This window comes from Xiphophorus hellerii, chromosome 8 (assembly GCF_003331165.1).
Source record: "Xiphophorus hellerii strain 12219 chromosome 8, Xiphophorus_hellerii-4.1, whole genome shotgun sequence".
In the NCBI taxonomy this organism is placed as follows: domain Eukaryota; kingdom Metazoa; phylum Chordata; class Actinopteri; order Cyprinodontiformes; family Poeciliidae; genus Xiphophorus; species Xiphophorus hellerii.
Window position 1 is genome coordinate 16835773 of NC_045679.1, and position 19570 is coordinate 16855342.

The 19570-nt window shown below is 37.3% G+C and overlaps 1 protein-coding gene across 4 annotated transcripts in view; it reads left to right on the forward strand.

Moving 5' to 3' along the window:
• rgs3a (regulator of G protein signaling 3a) overlaps window positions 1-19570 on the forward strand; it is a 133037-nt gene that overhangs the window by 33115 nt on the left and 80352 nt on the right. For 2 of the 4 annotated variants that reach the window (XM_032569443.1, XM_032569433.1), the window contains 7 exons: window positions 1104-1171; window positions 11069-11150; window positions 12197-12302; window positions 12660-13092; window positions 14791-14830; window positions 15005-15348; window positions 17297-17374. In XM_032569443.1, coding sequence (XP_032425334.1) covers window positions 1104-1171; window positions 11069-11150; window positions 12197-12302; window positions 12660-13092; window positions 14791-14830; window positions 15005-15348; window positions 17297-17374 — 1151 coding nt within the window. Of the gene's footprint in view, window positions 1-1103; window positions 1172-7621; window positions 8340-11068; window positions 11151-12196; window positions 12303-12659; window positions 13093-14790; window positions 14831-15004; window positions 15349-17013; window positions 17118-17296; window positions 17375-19570 lie in introns of those variants that run through there. The other 2 variants (XM_032569432.1, XM_032569434.1) reach the window with 2 other exon arrangements.

The following is a 19570-nucleotide window of genomic DNA, read 5'->3' on the forward strand; positions in this document are numbered from 1 at the left end:
TTACCATTGCAGCACAGCTAGCTAATATAGGAAGCTAGAAAAGCGTCGGGTAAAAACTCAACTGGTTGAAAGCTGTTTTATTTAATCAGTTTAACTTTTTTTGTCACAATAAGTAGCCTCTGCTGACAATAATTCATATGTTGTGGCCATGTGTTCAATAAGGCTGTCAAAAGCTAAAGGAGTTTGTAAATTGCATATCTTTAGAGAGGTGTAGTTTTTTTTCAAGGAAACTTTCTTCAAAAGGCAAAGTATAGCACTGGCTGCTGAAACAGGCATGTTTACGACACAGATTCACACATTTAACTGATCGACACCCTGTCAGGAATTATTTGAACTGAGTCGACATAATTTGAAGCATTTCACAGCTTGAGGGAAGATTGACATAACAGTTTGAAGGAACTGTATAGATGACACAAGGTCAGACATTTCAAACGGAGAGATTGTGGTGGCTGTAGAGAGATAAAAGATGGATTGGTTGGTGTCTGAGAAGCGGGAGAGACAGAGGGAAAGTGGATCCTCCAAAGAAAAGGTGAGAGAGATACACAGATGGAAACAGAAGATTGAAATAAATTAAAAAAGCGAGACAGGCAGATCTGTATTGTGGCCCAACACTGAATGGTGCCTTTCTGAGCAATAGCTAGAAGGACACTGAGGCGTGAGTCCCTGTAACCACAGCAACTTCACAGGAGCTCTGTGACAGACGGATAATAGAGTGAGAGAGGAGTTCCTTTTCTCTTCTTTACCCCTCCCTCGCTTCTTCCCTCCCTCCTACTTGTTCTCACTCCCATTCCTTCCTTTGGCAAGTTGCTGGATTCTCACATCTTTGCGCAATTTTCTTTCATGCAGCTGGCCTGGTGTGTGTGTTTGTTTTTGTTTTTGTTTTTTTCTTAATTTTAGACGTAAAGTTTGAGGAGCAGCCTCATGGATGCTGCTTCCAGCAGCTGAAGAAATAACTCTGAGCTCTTATCTCTCTAGTCACTTTTATGGACGCTTGCAATTGTTTTGAAGATAAAATTTTTCGGGAAGCTGTTTTACATTGGAACAAGGGGAAATGTGCTCTAAAGGTACTGTCTCAGCCCGTGATTCTTTTGTCTACATTTCAGAGGCTGTGCTGTCAAGCCATGGTGCTGCCCCTGAGACTGATCAGCCTGAGAATATGCAATGCTTAACAGTAAGTGCTATTTAGCATTTTTCTTTTTATTCTATGTCCTTGTGTGTATCCAGATTCAGCGATTCTCCTCTCTGTGACTGCATGTGAATGTTCTCAATATGGATTGTCAAATGTGCATGACCATAATTGATAGTGCTGTTGCTGTGTTTTTTTAAAACTACAATATTTCTCTTCAGAGATTTTTAACTTTTTAATTTTAGATTACTGCATAAGTGCTTTGTCTTTTTATTTATTGTACATTTATGTGTGTTCACATGAATGGATAAGGCCTATTTAAAACAAAATAGTTGACCCGTGACTTAGCATTGTGCCAAACAAAGTGATCACACAGAAGCATGCCTTCAGTAAGATAGTTGCTGCACAAATTCCACGTTGCACGTCCTTTGCAGCCGTAGCAACTAATTAAATTACGTATCTGAGCTTTCAGCAGTGAATAGAGGATGAAGTATTCCTTTTCGAGATGAGGTTTGTCAAAAATGCTTGCTTGCATGTGAATTGCATGTGGAGAAGAAAATTGAAATAGTGCTGTTAGATAGAAGTTACTATCTCTTGATTAGTTTTTTTTTCATGCACTCTCTTCTTCTTTATATTTTCTGTTTAAAATATTTCAAGGCATGAGATCATTAAAGAGACTGCTTGCACATCAGTGCCATAGGTGATGCGCTGCATTAATTTAGTGAATAGTAGACGGACAATAGAGACAGCTCAAATCAAATGAGCCATTAAAGCAAAGGAATACTTACAATAGCATGAAAAGAAATATATGCACAGACCTTAGTGCGTAGTGAAAGAAGAGGTTTTCTACATCCATGGGTGCAGTTTTTCATATCGTGCTTTGAAAAAGTGTTTTTAACTTCTGTTGTTTGTGTCAGCTGAATGAATAAAAATATGTTTAGTAGACAAGAACAGCTTGAATAAAAACAGAAAGAAATTTTCAGATGATTATTTAATTTTTAATACATAGAAAGCAAATCTGACTCTTGTTAAATTATTAAATAATTGAGAATAACCACATTTATTGGATATCTGAGTTCAGTTTCACAAGATCATTCAAGCCTGTAGAATAAAGTAATAAAAATCAATCAATCAATTAATCAAGTTCTCTCTCTACATATATATAGATAAATATATAGGACCTGGCAACATGAAGTAGGCTGAAAGATCGTAAAAGCAAAGCTTTCATGCCCAGATCTAAAGAAACTGTGTTTTTTTACAATTTGTGAGCCAAGTCAGAGCCATGGGACTTTACATTTATCATTTGTTTATTGTTCAATCATCCCTCTGTTTTATTCTGATTAAAATAACTCTGCAAAAAACAGTGACATAAAACTGATTCCAAGTTTCAGCTCAGTAGCTCCACCTACATTTAACCAGTTTTATATTGTACTTCACTAGGCTTCCAATTACATAAATACGTAAATATTTTTTGTGTATTGATTTGCTATGGGTTATTTATGGTACATTGTGTTTGTATTATTAGTTTTTGGTTTTTTTTGGTATCCCATAATTCAGGTGTGTAAAGGTAATAGTTTCTGGATGCAACTACAACTATTTCTATAAAGCCTGACCATAAACTTGAATCAGAAAGTCAGGAAATAGCACAGACAGTTCAGCTTCAGTAGCTGCTTAATAAAAGATGCTGGGGGACCCTTTCACCTTGCTTTGGTTAAAAAAGAAAAAGTGGGTCATAGAGACAGCTGTACCCTACGTTATGTTTATTGCTGTGGTTTGGTGACCCGTACTTTAACTCTGACTAAGCACCCCTGTGAACGGTCAGTCTGTCATAAGACCAGTTGACTTCTCCCATTACCCTTGTCAGGGCGGATTGTGTCACTTTGACAAGTACCATTTGGAGAGAATAATTCAAACCATAAAGAATGTTTTGAAGAAATTTTCAACAATTAACTTCAGAAAAATGGTTGAATTAAAAACTTATTCTCTGATAGAGTCAAGAGTCAAATTTGAATTATTTGCTGGTGTTACTTCAACTGAATATATAAACAAAGGCTCACTACAGACTCAGCTGGTGCTGGTACCAATTTTGGAATAACCTTAATATTGTTTAATTTAAATTATATTAAAGTAAGAGTTACTTTAAAATTTACTAGTGCAGTCAAATGGCAAAAATCCTTGTGAATCAAATTAAGTGGTTCTCATCCATTTAAGCTATTTTAATTTCAGATCACTGGAGTATTAATTAATTTATTAAAGGGAGTATTAGGTAAAATAAACTTTACTTAGCTTTACATCATGCTATAATGTTGTTCCCTCATCAAAACCATACCTGGAGTGTTGCCTTGATTTTTTTTAATGGATGTCTGAGAAATCCTTTAATCTCCACTGGCAACCTTGCAGGATCCTAAATGCTTTCTGTCACCAAGCACCACCTTTTCCATGCAGTTCCTTCCCAGAGCTGCGGTCACCAAATCAAGCATCCGCTTCACAGAGCATGCTTATCCCATGACTCTTGTAAAATGAGCTCAGCTGAGACGCAGTTCCACCAGGTGTTTGCTAATTGCTTCTGGCTAGTCTGAAGGTGCTGAGTGAGGGAGTTGTAGGGGAGAGGTGCTCTGTGAGGTGGAAGCTCTGAAGCTTCGAAAATACAAGTCCGAGGGGCAGCTGTGCCTTGAAGGTGGTGCTCGGTCCACCCAGGCGTTTTGCATAGATGAATAGTTGCTATGGGAGATCAAAGGATTTCTCAAATGTCCATAAAAAAATCAAGGCAACACTGCAGGTATGTTTATTATAAGGGGATAATATTAGAACATGATTTAAAGCTCAAAAAGTTGATTTTACATAATATTATCCCTTTAAAGAGACAGAGGCCCAATTTCAAGGGCCTCTGTCAATTGCAAAGTCAAAATAATTTTCAGTCATGTGATTTTAAACAGTTCAGCTTCTAATGAAATCTTCTAGAGGCATGGTAACTAACCACGTTTGGACTAAACCAGGAAATTGTCTAAAAAATGCCAGATACTGGAATACTAACTTTGGAGACCAATGTGGATGTTGTAGGTAACTTAGGAGGAAACGCACTCAATTCTCACATGAAAATTTTCACATTTGTATTTGTGAATGGTAGTTTCCTTTCTCTGTATCCTCCCTCCTTCTCCCACTATCTGGAGTCGGAGTAACATATGATTAAGCAGTTTGTGAAGCACATTCTCAGGGGAGATTTAAATCAGACAGGGGAGAGCACATTCACAGACTAAATTAGGGGCGAATGGAAAACCTTTCAGTCTTTCTCCTCTTTTCACTTCAAGTTTTTTGTTGCAGTATTCTTGTTTCTTTCCAGACCACTGAATGTTTTCCTCTCTCACTGTGCGGTGCGCTCCTTCACCTCGTTGTCCTCTTTTCTCTCTCTCTGTTCCATGTCATTTCTGTCTCTGTCCCCCCATGGTCATAACCCTGACAAGACAAAGATCTCCATGGTACCATCTGCTACCCACTACTTACTAACTCAGACATTTTTCAGTGTTTGTTGGCCTTACACATGAACTGCTTTGCAGATCTGCATTTTATTTAAGCTGCAGTGTGTATTTATTTATTTGTTGCAAGTTAAACTATGCTTGAGAGGTGAATTATGACCTTTAGAGTTTGTGCCGTTCAAAAGTAATGTTGGAAATATCTCCATCTAGAAAACCCGATGACCCTGACACGCTGCTCCTCCATTTTTTTATTTCCCATATAAACATTGAAATAAATGTACATGCAAAGGAGAAAATAGCAGTTTCCTAATGTAATGGACAGGAAGTTACATGTTTGTGATTGTTAGCAATAGCTCCACCTTGGGTATGTTGTCTCCCAGCATCACTTTGCTTGTCAACCAGCATTAGCTCCTTAACAGTCCCTGTGGAAATTGACTTGACAAATCTCTCCATTAGGGAAAAGATGAAAAGGAATGGTGAAGGGTACAGGAAGAGAATAGAAAGTTTATTATTTTTAACTTTGTAAAAATTTGTAATATGGTGTTTACTTGAATGTTCTTTGTCAGTATTTGGGCCTGCTGGATCTTAAAGCTCTGTCTTCTGTTAAAGATGCAGAGGAAATTTTTATTTTGCTCCTTCATTTTATATGAAAGAATTTTAATAGAAGCTGAAAGCAGCACATACATGTTCTGAGAGACAGTTAAAATTCAGATGGAAGGATGAGTAATTTATTACCATCACTGTATGCATAAATCACTATAGTTCATCCTAATCAGTTTGAGATCTGCTCTAGAGATAGATGGCAGTGTTGGCCTCTCAATAAGTCTGCTCACAAATTCAGCTCAGATTTAAATAGTTCTTAGTATATTAGTATATCACTTAAAAATAATATTGTACTTTTAACTGATATATATAGTAATATTTATTTGTTCTTTTCTTGTAATAGTATAATTAATCTGGAATGTTACATTTCTTGCTGAAATTATTATGAGCCACTTGTTAAATGAACTTAACTTGGCCTGTTTAGAAATCTTAATCTATCATGACATATAGTTAATTTTATGTATTGGGTGGGCTCTTGTCAGTTACTAACATCCAAAATGAAAATGGGAAAAATTCAGCTTTTACTCTTAAAAACATGCTTGAAGTTGTCTCTAATATTGGATATGCAGCAGTCAGGCTTTTTATGGACTATGCCAATTTTAGTGTTCGATGGAGGAGTTTTACAGTTTTATTTTTCCAAATGATTATGCCAAGTAGGAGATGGTCACATTGACTCCATCAGAGAAAGGCGTTCATCAGAACCACTCCTCCTTAACTCTAAATGCACCAAAGTACAAAGTACATCCTGTTGATTGGTGTGTTTATAGATAGAAGATGGTTTGCATTGTATTCTGTTAAGCAGTTTTTTAATTCACAACTTTTATGTTTCTCCTACCAATACGTTTGCACAATAAAATCATCAATTCTTATTTATTTATTTCAGTTTTTGTTTTGATTTGAGAAACAAAGCTAAATTACTTTTGAAGGGTATTTGAAGTAGTTTTAGGGTTGAATTCGAGGAATTGCTCTGGCCCAAGAAGTTTATTTTAATTCTGCCTTTCAAATAAAAATAAATCATTCTACCTTGTGTTGTGTAATTATGACTGCGTAATCAATCTATTACTGCAATTCCAATTGCAGTGAGCTGTGAGTCCAAACTTGGCCTTAGACCCATCTTGTGTGTTCACTGGCTTGGAAGAGACGTCCTCCTTTGATAGCTGTTTATTCAGGTCAGAAAGAGTGAGATGGGGGGACACAAAGTAAGACAGAGATCCCACACTGCTGAAAACCAGATTGGCCTCGCCTGGCTCCTCAACAAGCTTTTCAAAACTCTTTTTTTCAGTCCTCTGCCCGAGACGTGTTTTCTTCTCTCCCTCTAATCCGTCCGTCTGCCCATTTAGAGGTGAACAGCGCAGTGTGAAAGAGAGAGAAAGTGTTTTTGTGAGTTTGATGGCTAACCCTCGCCCTTTGAAAAGGCAAACAGGCACAGGCTACCATTACCACTGGCATAAAGAGACCCTAAAACAATGGTGTTTTCTGCCACTTTATTAACGTTGTAGAGACAAGTGCAGCATTGCTCCTCTGTCACTTCTCTGTCCATGGTTCATCCCACGAGCCAGGCATCCAAGCAATTAAAGGAGAAAGAGGCACGCTGGGAAATAATGGGGCTGCTAAGGGTGAGACAGGCCACTGCAGTATTGGTAATTAAAGAGGCCTTTTCCCCTGCTCTCCTTTTAATGTGTTTATTATTTGCTAAAGTCCATACGGATTTTTAAAAAACTGTTATGTTTGGATAACTAGAAGAAGAGGGAGGCGGGGGCAGGGGATTTTTTAAGAGTTTGCAGGCCTGTGAATTTCCGTACGTAGTGGTTTGAGGTGAGAGGGAACAGCTGAAAGGAAAAGCAGAGGAAATATGGAAGTTGAAAGCATAACAAACAACCATAATGTCTGGACGTAGACTGGGGAGTGTGGGAACTGGAAAGAGTATGATGAGGTGTGAAGTGTGTGTGAGAGTAAAGTATGTCCCTGAGCAAATCTGGTGTCATTGTGTTTTTGTTGGGAAACAAGGCCATTAACATCTCTTAGACACAAATGTTGTAAGCAATCTAAAACGTTTTGCATTAATAACCATAGTATTTGGAGTTTGACACGACTGTTGTATAGCTCCTTGATACTCCTTTTTTAATATACTTTTTATTGCTACTATTTTGTTTGAATGTGTCTCTGCCATGCACCTACGTTAGAACTGTAGCACCTCTCGCAACCTCATAGTGAGGACTCAGGAAGCAAACTGGCCTTATCGGAGGCAGACACACAAAGCCGCTCGGCCTGTAGGATGGCGAGGTATGCATAAGTGCATGTGTGTTGGTGTGTATGTGTGTGTTTTTTGGTGGGGGGGTGTTGTTGAGGTGGGAGGCACTTCCTCCTATTCTTCTACTGTTGAAGAGTTCCCATGAGCACCCCTGCCAGGAGCTACAGTGTGGCCTCAGCAGGCTGAGCCAGCGCCAGTCTCGCCTGCGTGACGCCACTACACACACTCACACAGCTGATCTCAGTAGCTTCTGCTGCTACTGTTGTTCTGGACACTCTGGGCACGGAGCAGACAAGACAAATGTAAGTTGGAAGAAGAGAAGAAACTCGAGAGTGGAGATTTTACCAAAGTTGACGGACAGTAAGTGAAACATTTGGAAGCTGCGGTTGTGAAGAAAGTGATGGAAAGCTTGCATACATGAATGTGGATTGACGTGCTTGAAAGGAAGACAGTGCAACTGGAGGTCAGTGGTTAAAAAGAAAAAAAAAACTGGATTGAGAGTCAATTTACCCAAAGTTAATGCAGAGAAGATTCAAGTGTGGTTGAAGATTCCTTTTGGAGCCACCTTAATTGAACTGACAACTGGGAAATCCAACATTAAGGTCACCATATCCACCTTTTGGAAACTATCATGATGATACACAACACGCTGAAGTCCACTCAGCCTTCGGAAACCAGCCACAGGAGAACAAACTCTGCCGCTCAAAGAAAGCTGTGGCGATACTCCGGCTGCAGAGGGGGAAACCAAGTGGAAAGCCACCGTCGTAGTGTGTGCGTATTGACTGCTGACCTAAATGGTGGAGATGGTGGCGGGAGAGGAGGCGGTGGTGTAATGCACACTATCCACGGGCTGTGTCACCTTTGCATTGGATGCAGGCTGCCTCAGGTGTGTAAAAAATAAATAACAGGAAGAGGTAGTAAAAGGATGGAGCGGGGTCGTTGTTAAAAGGTGCATTAGCTGTTTGGTATCAATCTGTGTCACACCACTTTAAACACTAGCACATCTTTTTTTATTACTGAAGAGTCAAATGCACTTTTTATGGTCTTCCCATAAGTAAATGCAGGTGATCTCCAGATGTATTTCTTTTAAAATAGGTGCACAAGCTTTCTGTTTCTAAATTATTTATCCCTCACATTGTGAGAGAATGATCTGATGGAGAAAAAAGCAGAAATGGACACGTTACCGAAAGGATACAAATTATTAAAAGCTGCAAGGAATGAAAACCCGAGGGGGAAAAAAACATGAAGAGTCGAGTTAATTGTTCCCAATCTAAAATGCTGTTGCAGCTTGAGAATAAGATTGAGATCACATGACAGAAATACAGCAGAACATGTCATTAGATATAGCAACTGAAAATATCTAGCCAGATAACATTGTCTAATCATGTACATATATCATGACAGGCCTGGTAAAATTCATTTAGTCTGTGTTAAACTGTCAGCAGTTAATGTTTACCCTTTCCTGCGCTGCTGGAAAGTAGATAAGACATGTCCTGCAATCATCGGATGGAGACTGGAGACTGACCTGCTCCTCCCTTCATACAATCCAAACCTGAAGAGGAGGTTTGGATTAATTTTCTTCTAATCGCACCCTAATTTGAGAAGCAATAAATAAATATAACTGGATTTTAAAACATCCAGTTAATCTTGCTAATTTTTTCTTTTTTGTTTTTTCAAACAAATACTAGTTAAATACCAATAAACTGACCAGCCAGTTTTCACTCAAAAGGTTCTAATCAGCAGGCCAAATTTTAAAAGTTTAATCAGAAATTGTTTTGTTGGTTCATTTTCATCAACACTTTTAGCTCCCGCTTTTTGATGCACTTTGTTTTGAGATCATACCCGCTTATGCTATGATGCATAAGCGGGTATGATCTTATCACTATAGTTTTCAGTTGGATTCAGGACTACTAGTTTTACCAAGAACATGTAACAGTTCTTTTTGACTGATATTTGTGACGTTAAATTGTTGCCTGAAAAAAGTTGGCAATGGAACCATTAACAGAACAAGTAAAATCCAAAATTGGCTATTCTCCTCTTATCCCTATTTGTGAAACTTTTTATTTATCTGAGCCAGTCATTTGTGTACCAGTATCTGCCTTTTTTTTCTTCCTTAGATGAGAAAGATTGCACTGAGATGTTTTGTTTTTCCAAATACACAAGAAATGGTTGTTCTTATGGTAAGGCTTTGATTAGTCTAGGGTGATCTCTATTTTCACTCCATAGATCTCAGCTGTTCAGGGAGGAAAGTCCAGGACTAAAACGACAAATTAAACACACACTGGTGACTGAGTGTGTACACAATAACAGGTGATGACCAGAAGTAAATTTTTATTGCAGGCAAATGAGTCATCCAATTGTATCCGTAGCCCTAAAATTGTTTTTTCAAACTGGTTAAGTATAGCGACAGTCTAAAACAGAGCCTTATTCAACAGACTAAAGCTTGCTGTAAGATGTCAAAAAAACCAGTATTCAGGGCAGATAAAATCAGTGGGCTATGAAAACCTACAATTTTACCCGACATTTTAGGGTCATCTTGAGCTTTGGGCTTCAGAATAATCACCAAACTTCTCCAAGCTGCTGCATCCAGCTCATGGGCAGATTGAGCATGCACATGCCAGCTTACTATAGAAAAAGAAGGCAAAGAAAAATTGTGAGTTTCATGTCCATGGCTTTCATCGGATGGAAAGTGAAATGTTTTGGATGGAATTGTGTTTACTTTGACTCAGACATATGAGTTGTTTGACAATGCAAGGGAAAGAGAGATAATGGGTTAGAGTCATCCGAGCTGTCGTTTTGTATCTGGTGTTCTGGATACAATAAATGTGAGATTTTGAGTTAGGAGGGGTTATTTATATTTTTAAAGAACATTCAGATTGGTTTAATTATGCCACTACATCCTCCTCTGTCAGTAGGACCTGCTTTCTAACTTTCAAAGGCAGATTAAAGCTGTTGAGGTACACATTTTAGAAAAATTTAATCATTTTCAAACAAATAATTTAGAAGTGACTATAAAAACTCAGACAACCTCATTAGGCAGTAAAAATTGTTCTGCCTAATGAACAGCAATATGACTGTAAGTCATATTGCTGTTCTAGCAGATTAAATATTCATTACCTTAATTGGAGCAGCATATGCAGAAAAACTATGATCTATATGCACTCTTTACATTAAGAAAGAACAATTTGGCTATGTGTTGATATAAATACAATTATACAGCTTCTTTAAATATTTTAACATCTGGAATTTCCCAGAATAAACTTTTATTTTTGTTTTGTCTAAGTTCAGAACATTAATAAAAACTACTTTACATCAACCATTTTGTTTTTCTTTCCTTTCCAACTTTCCAACTGTTGGATAAAGAGCGATTTTCTTTCTACTCTGGAACTGTTTTCCTTTCACACTCGGCTAATTGTGTTCACTAGGAATCTGCTGTCAGGACAGTTTTAATAGGAAGTAGTAGCAGAAAACAAATCTACTTAATCATCCTGTAGGAAGGAAGCTGATTATTATTTTTTTGAATCCTTGAGGAATGGGGGTGATAAAGAGAGTCATTCACTGTACCACAAAATGATTAAGTTGGCGTGTGGGTGTGTGTTTGTGTGTGTTTTGCAGGTGACCATCCTTCGAGGGAAGGATGGATATGGATTCACCATCTGCTCAGATTCCCCTGTGAGGGTGCAGGCTGTTGATCCAGGCAAGTTTTATGTGCTCATGTCAGTGTTTATAAAAGACAGCAGTCAATCTCCAGTCCAGTCTATAAAATGTTTATATTTGCCAAAATTTCTTGTTGCTTCTGTCAGTTTTCAGAATAATTATATTTTATTGATTAAGCCAAATATTGAAAATCAGATTTGTTTTTCTCAGATTTTTTTTTTTTATGTTGTGAGATTAACTATGACATATGCGGTAGGATGAAAGTTCCTCTTGCTTCACACTAACCTCAGATTGGTGTCTCTTTTTTTGGAGTCATGCTTTCGAGGCAGAAATAGGGTTGAAAATGGTCTCTTGACTTTGTACATTTTTCTCCTGACTGTGGCATAAACCTTTTATAGTGGCACAGCCAGAGTCCACACTTGAATCTAATCAAGAATCCTTGAAGGGACCAAAGGTTAGGGTGATGGCAAAGTGTCCTTTCTTTCTCAAAGATGCGGAGCGCATTATAAGTAAAAAAAAAAAATATATAAAAAATTTCTGTAATGCCAATGAAGACTTTTTTAAAAACAAATGTAAATATAAACAGATATTTGTTTTTCTTTTCTAAATTGATCCTCCTTTTACATGGTTTTATTATATTTTGAAAGATACCAGTTTGGTTTCCTTTCTTATATCTTGATTGGGTTAAAATAATATTTTATCTAAATCTGCATGTCATATGAATAATTTGGGGCTTGATTGTAGGATGTTAATCTCTGACGGGACAGTTTCGGCCATCCTGTCAAGCCAGAATTTACTGTCACATAGATATCAAATATAAAAATAATATATTATTCTGATTGCACTGTACAACTTATACAACTTATCAGACCCCTCCAGATGGCATCTGCCCTCCGTTGTGATTTATTTCTTAATATGACAGGCAAGCAACAGGAGATAACTTTTTCTGTACACATTCAAAATATAAATGTTGTGTCTAAGCAATCCATAATTCCTTCTCTATCAGAGAAACTATAATAGTAAAAGAGATACAGGCTCATGTAGTATCAGTGTTTCATGATTTCAACTCTCCTTTCCCTCTTACAGGGGGTCCAGCGGACCAGGCTGGTCTGCAGCAGCTGGACACACTCCTGCAGTTAAATGGTCAGCCAGTGGAACAGTGGAAATGTGTGGACTTGGCCCATGCAATAAGGTAACCAGAACATAGGAGACCAGTTCACATACTTTATTTACTGGGCCTTTTTAGATCCATATCCAATGCTTCTACCAACACTAGCTTGGAAGTCTTCCAGTTACATTTACTCTTTTAACAAGCTGAAATAAATGTGTGATACAATACAGGTTTTTGACCAGATTAACTTGGAGACCATAATAAGTAGCTGGTGGCTGTCATTGCTTATTGAGTGGACTAATTTTAAGCCAAAAGAATTTTTTTTGTGTGATTTTAATTTACTTCTTTACTTCTCTGTCTCCATTTAAGCAACATTTTAATATATTCTTTCACACAAAGATGGATATGATTTCCTGTATTTTTTTCTGTATGTTGTAGAAACAGTGCCAATGAAATTACAGTGGTGGTATGGCGCACCGGTCCCTCGGCTAAACCTAGTTTTGAAGGCCTCATCCACCGGCCTTCTTACAAACCCTCAACCTCAAACTACGACGCTCCCTCTCCACCCACCCGCAGGCGCGCACCAGATGTTGGTCCAAGCAAAGCTCCACCAGCTGTGCCGCCTCTCCCAGCGCACCACCGCCCTACTACAGCCCGCAGGCTGCTGGTGAACGGCTCTGAAACTGGAAACAGTGTCGGTGGGAGCAGAGGGACACTGGCATGGGGAGCCCACATGGGATCGGCTGAAGAACTGGATGGTAAACCCCGTCTCCTCCATCATCCTCCAACCGCCACATTAAAGGGAACCAGGGTGAAGGCATCCAATGGGGACAATTACATCATCCTGGCACCCATCAACCCTGGAAGCCAGGTACCACAGACTGGTGGAGGGCTGCATCTTTATCATCTTCTTCGTCCTCCTCATCCTCATTATGGTCATTTGGTGGCACAACCTAGATATGTTTCCTTACCTTACATCCCTGGCGCTGATAGATAGATTGATTGTCTGTTCAGTGTGTCCGTGTCCTGTGGATTAATGCTGTTTCAGTGATTTATGCATGTTTTCAACACATTTCATGTTGCACATATAAATCATTTTCTTAGTGACTTATAAAGATAGATTTTTAATAACACAGTATAATCAAGTTTTTGTGTTATTTGTTTTGTTACATTTCTACCAACCAGTAATTATTTTCATTTTTGAAAATAATGCTTTTGTGCATAATTTATCTACAGATATCATCCAGATACATTATCTTTGTGTCATTAATTACATATACATACCTTTAATTTTAATTTAGAAAATCCTCAAAAATATTTCTTTGAGGTATATATAATGAAATCAGTTACATACTTTCTGTAACATACATGTACATTCACAACATGACATGTCAGTTATATTTTATACAGAACATACTCCTTTGTATTCGAAGTAAAGTTTCAATCATAAAAAAATGAAATAAAGCGAATCAAATGAATCTAAAAGGCTGATCTGAATTCCTCAGCTAACACAATACTAACAAACATGTTGAATCAAAATATTCAGGATCTGTTTAAAATACTGCTGCAGTTCCTGTTTAAGTAAAATTTGCATCTCTGCTCGTATAATGCTGTTTTCATTAAGCAAATCTCTGAAAAGAGCTTAAATTATATATAATCTGTCTAACTAACTCATCCTTCTCTTTTGTTCTTACTTTTATGTCTGTCATTTGAAGCTGTCTGTATGTTGTGCTAAAAGTATTCCTCTTGCAGTTTTCTGTATCTGTGCTTTCCAGCTTAAGATTCATTAGGACAAAAATGAGTGTTACCGTCTGAGTCACAAGAACAGTTAGATGTTAGGAGATAAAGCAGATAGACTCACAGAAATAACAGACTAGTTTATTGAAAAAAAAGTATAGCCTGAGGAAAAAGAGCAACATGCTATCATTCTGAGTAAACCCTTCTCTTCAGACAGCTTAAAAATCAGTCTCTGCACAAAAGGGAAGCAGAGCTTTGTTGGGTTTAGACAGGCTAAAAATAATAAAGGCCCTTTAGAAATGGGTCATGTTTGTGGCATATCAAATGAACAAAGTATTGTAGTTCACAAAAATGCTTTGAAAGCGCACACCAACTCTTCTGTTGCATTGTACTTTTACAGTAAAGAAATATCTTAAAATGTTGCGATGCTTCCCAAATGTTACTTTAACTTCCACATAAATCTGATTAGTATGTCTGGTACTGACTTCCTCTACTGCATACTGTGTAACAATGAGACCAGCAATACCTGACAGGGTTTACAGACTGATTAGGTGGATGATCTTTGCTGCACATTATGTTTCCCACCAAACAGCAGATAATTGTGTAAATGCATAACTCAGCAACCTGAGTCAACAGCATCAATAGTTGCTAGAAGAAATTATAAACTTTTACAGCCAATTAGTGTTAAAATGCTTTGCTAATTACAATTAGCATACTCTGTGGCATACATTAGCTTAGACTTTTTGAAAAGATCTTTTAATTTTATTGATTGTAACTCATAGATTTGCTGATACAAACAATCTCAGTGTTATTTCATCCTGCTTGCTTTCAGATACTGAGGCCTGTGTATACCGACAACCAGGGTACATTAGGTAGGACATGCACTCTAAGTTATGTTTTCATCATTACTTTGAATCGAAACCTTTACACTTTATTGTTTTTCCAAATCTCTTAAATTTACAATGTTCTTTGACTTGACTGTTGCATTGGTTTAGTAGAAAATCCAAATTTTTTTTATGACTTTATGCTTTTGATGTGTTTCTTAGCTTCAGGTTACAACAGATTGTACTCCACACGGCAGACTACTGGTCCACAGCCTCAGAGCAGTGCTGGCGGTAGTAATGCTTTTTCTGGGGGTGTTACCGGTGGTGGTGGCAATGGTGGCGGAGGCTTCTCCAGCCGTACTGGCTTCCTGCGACGATCTAACAACTCCAAGGTGTCAAAAGGGTCGTCCACCTCCCCCACTGTCGGCCTAGCTAACTATCAACAACAGAATGCCAATTTTGCTAACTACCAGAACTGTACGATTGTCCGCTCACATACTCCACATGCCAATTATGGATATGTCAAAGTCGCACCGAAGATCCTCATCTTCCCCATATTTGTTCAGGTTAGTCAGTCTTATATTCTTTAATGTTTTAGTTGTGAGTTTTAACACAGCTTGTCTTAAATTTACATATTTTGCTACACTGATGAATTGAATTTTACCATGGTAGTATTTTACATCTGATCCGTGTTCCTTGTCGGGCTTTTAACATCTGTTGGTTTAAAAAACAAGTTGTTTTTTAAACCAACAGCTGTAACCCTGTTTTCCACTGTTTCACATTCAGTCAGACTAAATGTTTTATTTTCAAATCACTTAGTTTTGCTGAGTTTATTTTTGTTTGGTAACATTGAGTGAGCAAATCTTTTAGAGATAAAAAACTTTCTTCAAATTCTGAAGAGACATTTTAATAATGTTTGTGAGCAATGTCTTCAAACAATATGACCAAACAATGTGGATATCCTTCTACGAGGTTCTTATAGTAGTTTGCTTTCATTTTGGCCAAGTCCTCATGACAAAACTACTTGTAACTGATTAAAGATCAGGTGCTGCATTGCTTGCATACACCTTTCCAGCTCTGCCCATCAATTTCACACTAATATGAGTGGACAGAGTTGAATTTGTTTCCTAAACCCCTTTTAACTTATTCAACTGTATACTCACAGTCATTGTTCATTTGGATAAAACCTTTTTTGCCCAAGCTCATTTCCTGGTTGATGTCTTGAAATGCTTTAGTAGTTCCACATAATGTCCCTTCCTTATTTTGCTATCTAGTTTTTTTTTTAAGTGCATCTGTCTCTTCTATCTGCAGCAAAACACACCCACAACATGTAGCTGCAACTCCTATGCTTTAGTGTTGAGATTGTGTTTTCATCTTTCAGCCGTCTCTTTCTCTTTTTTTTTCTTTAAGTGTATCAATGGTCTTTATGGACACCAGCACACATGATGACAAGACTCCAAAAACTAACTCTTAAAAATCTACAAAATTCTGTGAGCTTTTCTGTGTTCACTAGAAAACGGTATAAATGTAACATGTGCAGGCTTTTCCGTGAGTGAATTTGGCCCAGAGGAAGTATATTTAAAGTTTGTGACTAAAATATATTTTTGGCCTTTTTAATTTAACTACACTTTTTGAGTCAGGAGTTTGCTATTTTCATACGGCATTATGCAAGAGATGATTTTAAATACAATTTTAGTCTTAAGGCTACAGCAGTTGTATAAAGGGACTGGAGATCATTGTTCCCCAGGATAATAAACTTACAGTTGCCAAAGAAATAAGTATTATTACGGTCTATGTTAGAGTTGGCTTTGGATTTTTTCAACATTTCACTTGAATCACTGCGGATAAAAAATGTTCTACTGAACTTTAGAGCAAGACTGAAAACTCTAAAGTCAAAAAGTAGGAAGCAGATGGAACTTTAGTGAAGTCATTTTTTGTTACTAAATAATTAGTTCTGCATATAAAACACACACTGCTCTGAATATCAAAGAGAAAATTTTGAAATATGGCCACAATGTCAGAAAACAGTTTCTACTACAATTGTTTTTTCTATCAAGGATCCCTCTGAAATTTATATCTTTGAAAATGTACACAGACATTGAAACGGGCCCTTTTCACACTCTGGACTTCAGAGGAAGTCCCCCTCCTCCCACGTTGTGGCACTTGTGCATTTTTTGTGTCGGTCTTTTGTCACCACACATTTTGCTTCTGTGTCATGACTCATTTTGATTCTCAGTAGAGTAACTTTCAGTTGTGCAGTTGTTAGTCACAAAAAATAATACTGGCTCTTTGAGATTGACCATATCAGTTGGATTAAGGAATCATAATGGACTTGGTATTGTAAATTATTTATTATCCGTTACATGCAATTATACTTGTTTCTTAGCAAATCCCTTATATGCTCATGAGTGTAGCAGTGATGACGGTTTAATGCTTCATGGGATTTGATAATTGCTTTGCATATTGCTAATATACTAAAGAATTTTTGCTAATATGATTTTCCCCTGCAACCAGCCTCTGGATCTGTGCAGCCGAACACTCATCATATCCGAAGAGATGATTCTACATGAGAGCAAACACCACTCTTTAAAGGTGAGTCACATTGAATAGCACGTTGCATTAAAAATGGATTCTGGAATGAGTGCACGTTTGTCTGGGTTAAATGTAAATATATGCAAGAATAGTTGTCGCAATCCTCTTTAGCAATGTAAAAATGAGTCATGTTTTGAAGCGGTTTACATGGAAAGCTATCTAAACCTCAAAGTAGGATACATCACTTGGCCGAGAACCGTATTCACTTATTTAGTGCTTCTCTGTTGCATGCAAAAAATACATCAGGACGTAATACTATTTCTGACTTTGGCTATCAAGGAAATTGTTTTACCACATGTTTCTCAATCACTCATGTTTTACTGGAAGTAACCTGATGGTTTGAAGGTGCTTATTTCATTTCCAGAAAATTAAATTAGATTTTGTGGCACTTATTAAATGTTTCTGTATAGGACAGAACCAAATGGGAGGAAAATGTGCAAACATTTTGTGTGTATTTTTCTTATTATTTTTTATTTTGCATTGCATTAACCATGGTACACACAGAGAATGAACAGATTTTTTTTATTTGACCAAAAGTCTTTTTTCTATTCCACTAAAATAAATTTTTTAGAATATTAGAGTGGTTTTGCATGCATTTTTGCATCCACAAAAAAATGTGGAGCATTTGCATTAGAGGTCGGTAGGCAGTAGAGAGCTTCCTTTATACTTTTATTTTAATCAAATGTATGCTGAACTAGCACATCCTTGAGTCCAACAGATATCTACAGATATGATTAAGAAGAATTTATTTAGCGAAGCAAACAAAGCATTTTTTAGAATAACCTGCATTCATCTGCATGAAAAATAGGATAATCATTTCTGCCCCATAAATGTAAAATACTCTTTATGCATCAATTGCTTGAAGTTTATAAACATCATTCTGTGCTATTCTGTTTTTTCATGTCAGTGTGCAATAAAACTACTACATTTTGGCCAGTGGACTGTGGGTAATCGGGCAGAAAAACCTGTGACCCATGTTCTGTAGTCAAAGCTTTAATTGTGACCACAGTACCCACATAACGTCTTTCTGCTTACAAAACCTCTAATGAAAAAATGCTTGGTTGCCTCAACTTTTGCTATTTAAAATGTACAGGTAAAGTAAGGTCAATGTAGGCTGGTCTGCAAAAGGTGTCTTTTTTAAAAAATTAAAATAAATATTTTGGATGCCAGATAGTTTAGTGGTAGAGGAGGTACACCATATGCAGAGGCTACAGTCCTCAGTACAGTTGTCTCCGGATCGATTCTCTGCCATGAGCCTTTTACTGCATGTCTTTGTGCCCTTCTTCCTGTCCAGCTGCTGATAAATAAAGGCCACAATAACTTAAAAAACTGAATCATTCACTTTTTTGTAAAGCACATGTGATCTCTGGTATGCAGTACAGTAGATTCTCGCTGGGGTTATAAAACAAATATTTTGCTGCCAATGTTTGTCATGAGGGAGTTTCTCTCCACTCTGCTTCTTTAAACAAGCTGTTTTGTGCTCTGTGTCTGTTGTTGCAGCTTTATAAGAGTTGAGTGAGTTTGTGTGTATGTGGGACAACTGTTCACAAATTGTTGGCTATGCAAGGTTTTTTGTGTATGGCATTGGAGAAGAGAATTAGCTAGTATGTATGTATTTTTTATTATCGAGAGTATGTATGAAACAGAAGAGTGCAAGAATAAAACTACAATAATTATGCTGTCAATTACATATTTGATCAAAAAAATCTATAACAAAAAGTGCTAACTTTTTAAACTTGTCATTGTTTGCTTGACAAGAACATTTATTTAAATGTGTTCTTCAATTTTATTTAAATCTTTCAGAATATTTGCTTTGCAAAGGTTCACCATTATGCAGATTAGTCTGTACTTTAAGCAAATGGCTCAACTTCGACGGCCCTGCTGAGAAGCTTGTAATTCAATTTAAAGTTGTTTTTTCAAATTTAATAAAATCAAATCCAAGACGTCTTTAATTAATAACTTCCATATCGCAGATAATGTTGTGACTTTATTTTCCCCCTCTACGGGCGTGACGTTACCCCCTCTCCATCCAGTTCCTATGGAACTTGCATGATGAGACAACAACTGGTTTCTCTCCTCCAGGCAAACGGCCAGCGAAAATCGTACATATAAAATTTGGAGCTTATACACGTAGACGTGCACATGCGGACTAACGACACGACACATTAAAGTTGGAAAATGTTCAACCTCATTTGG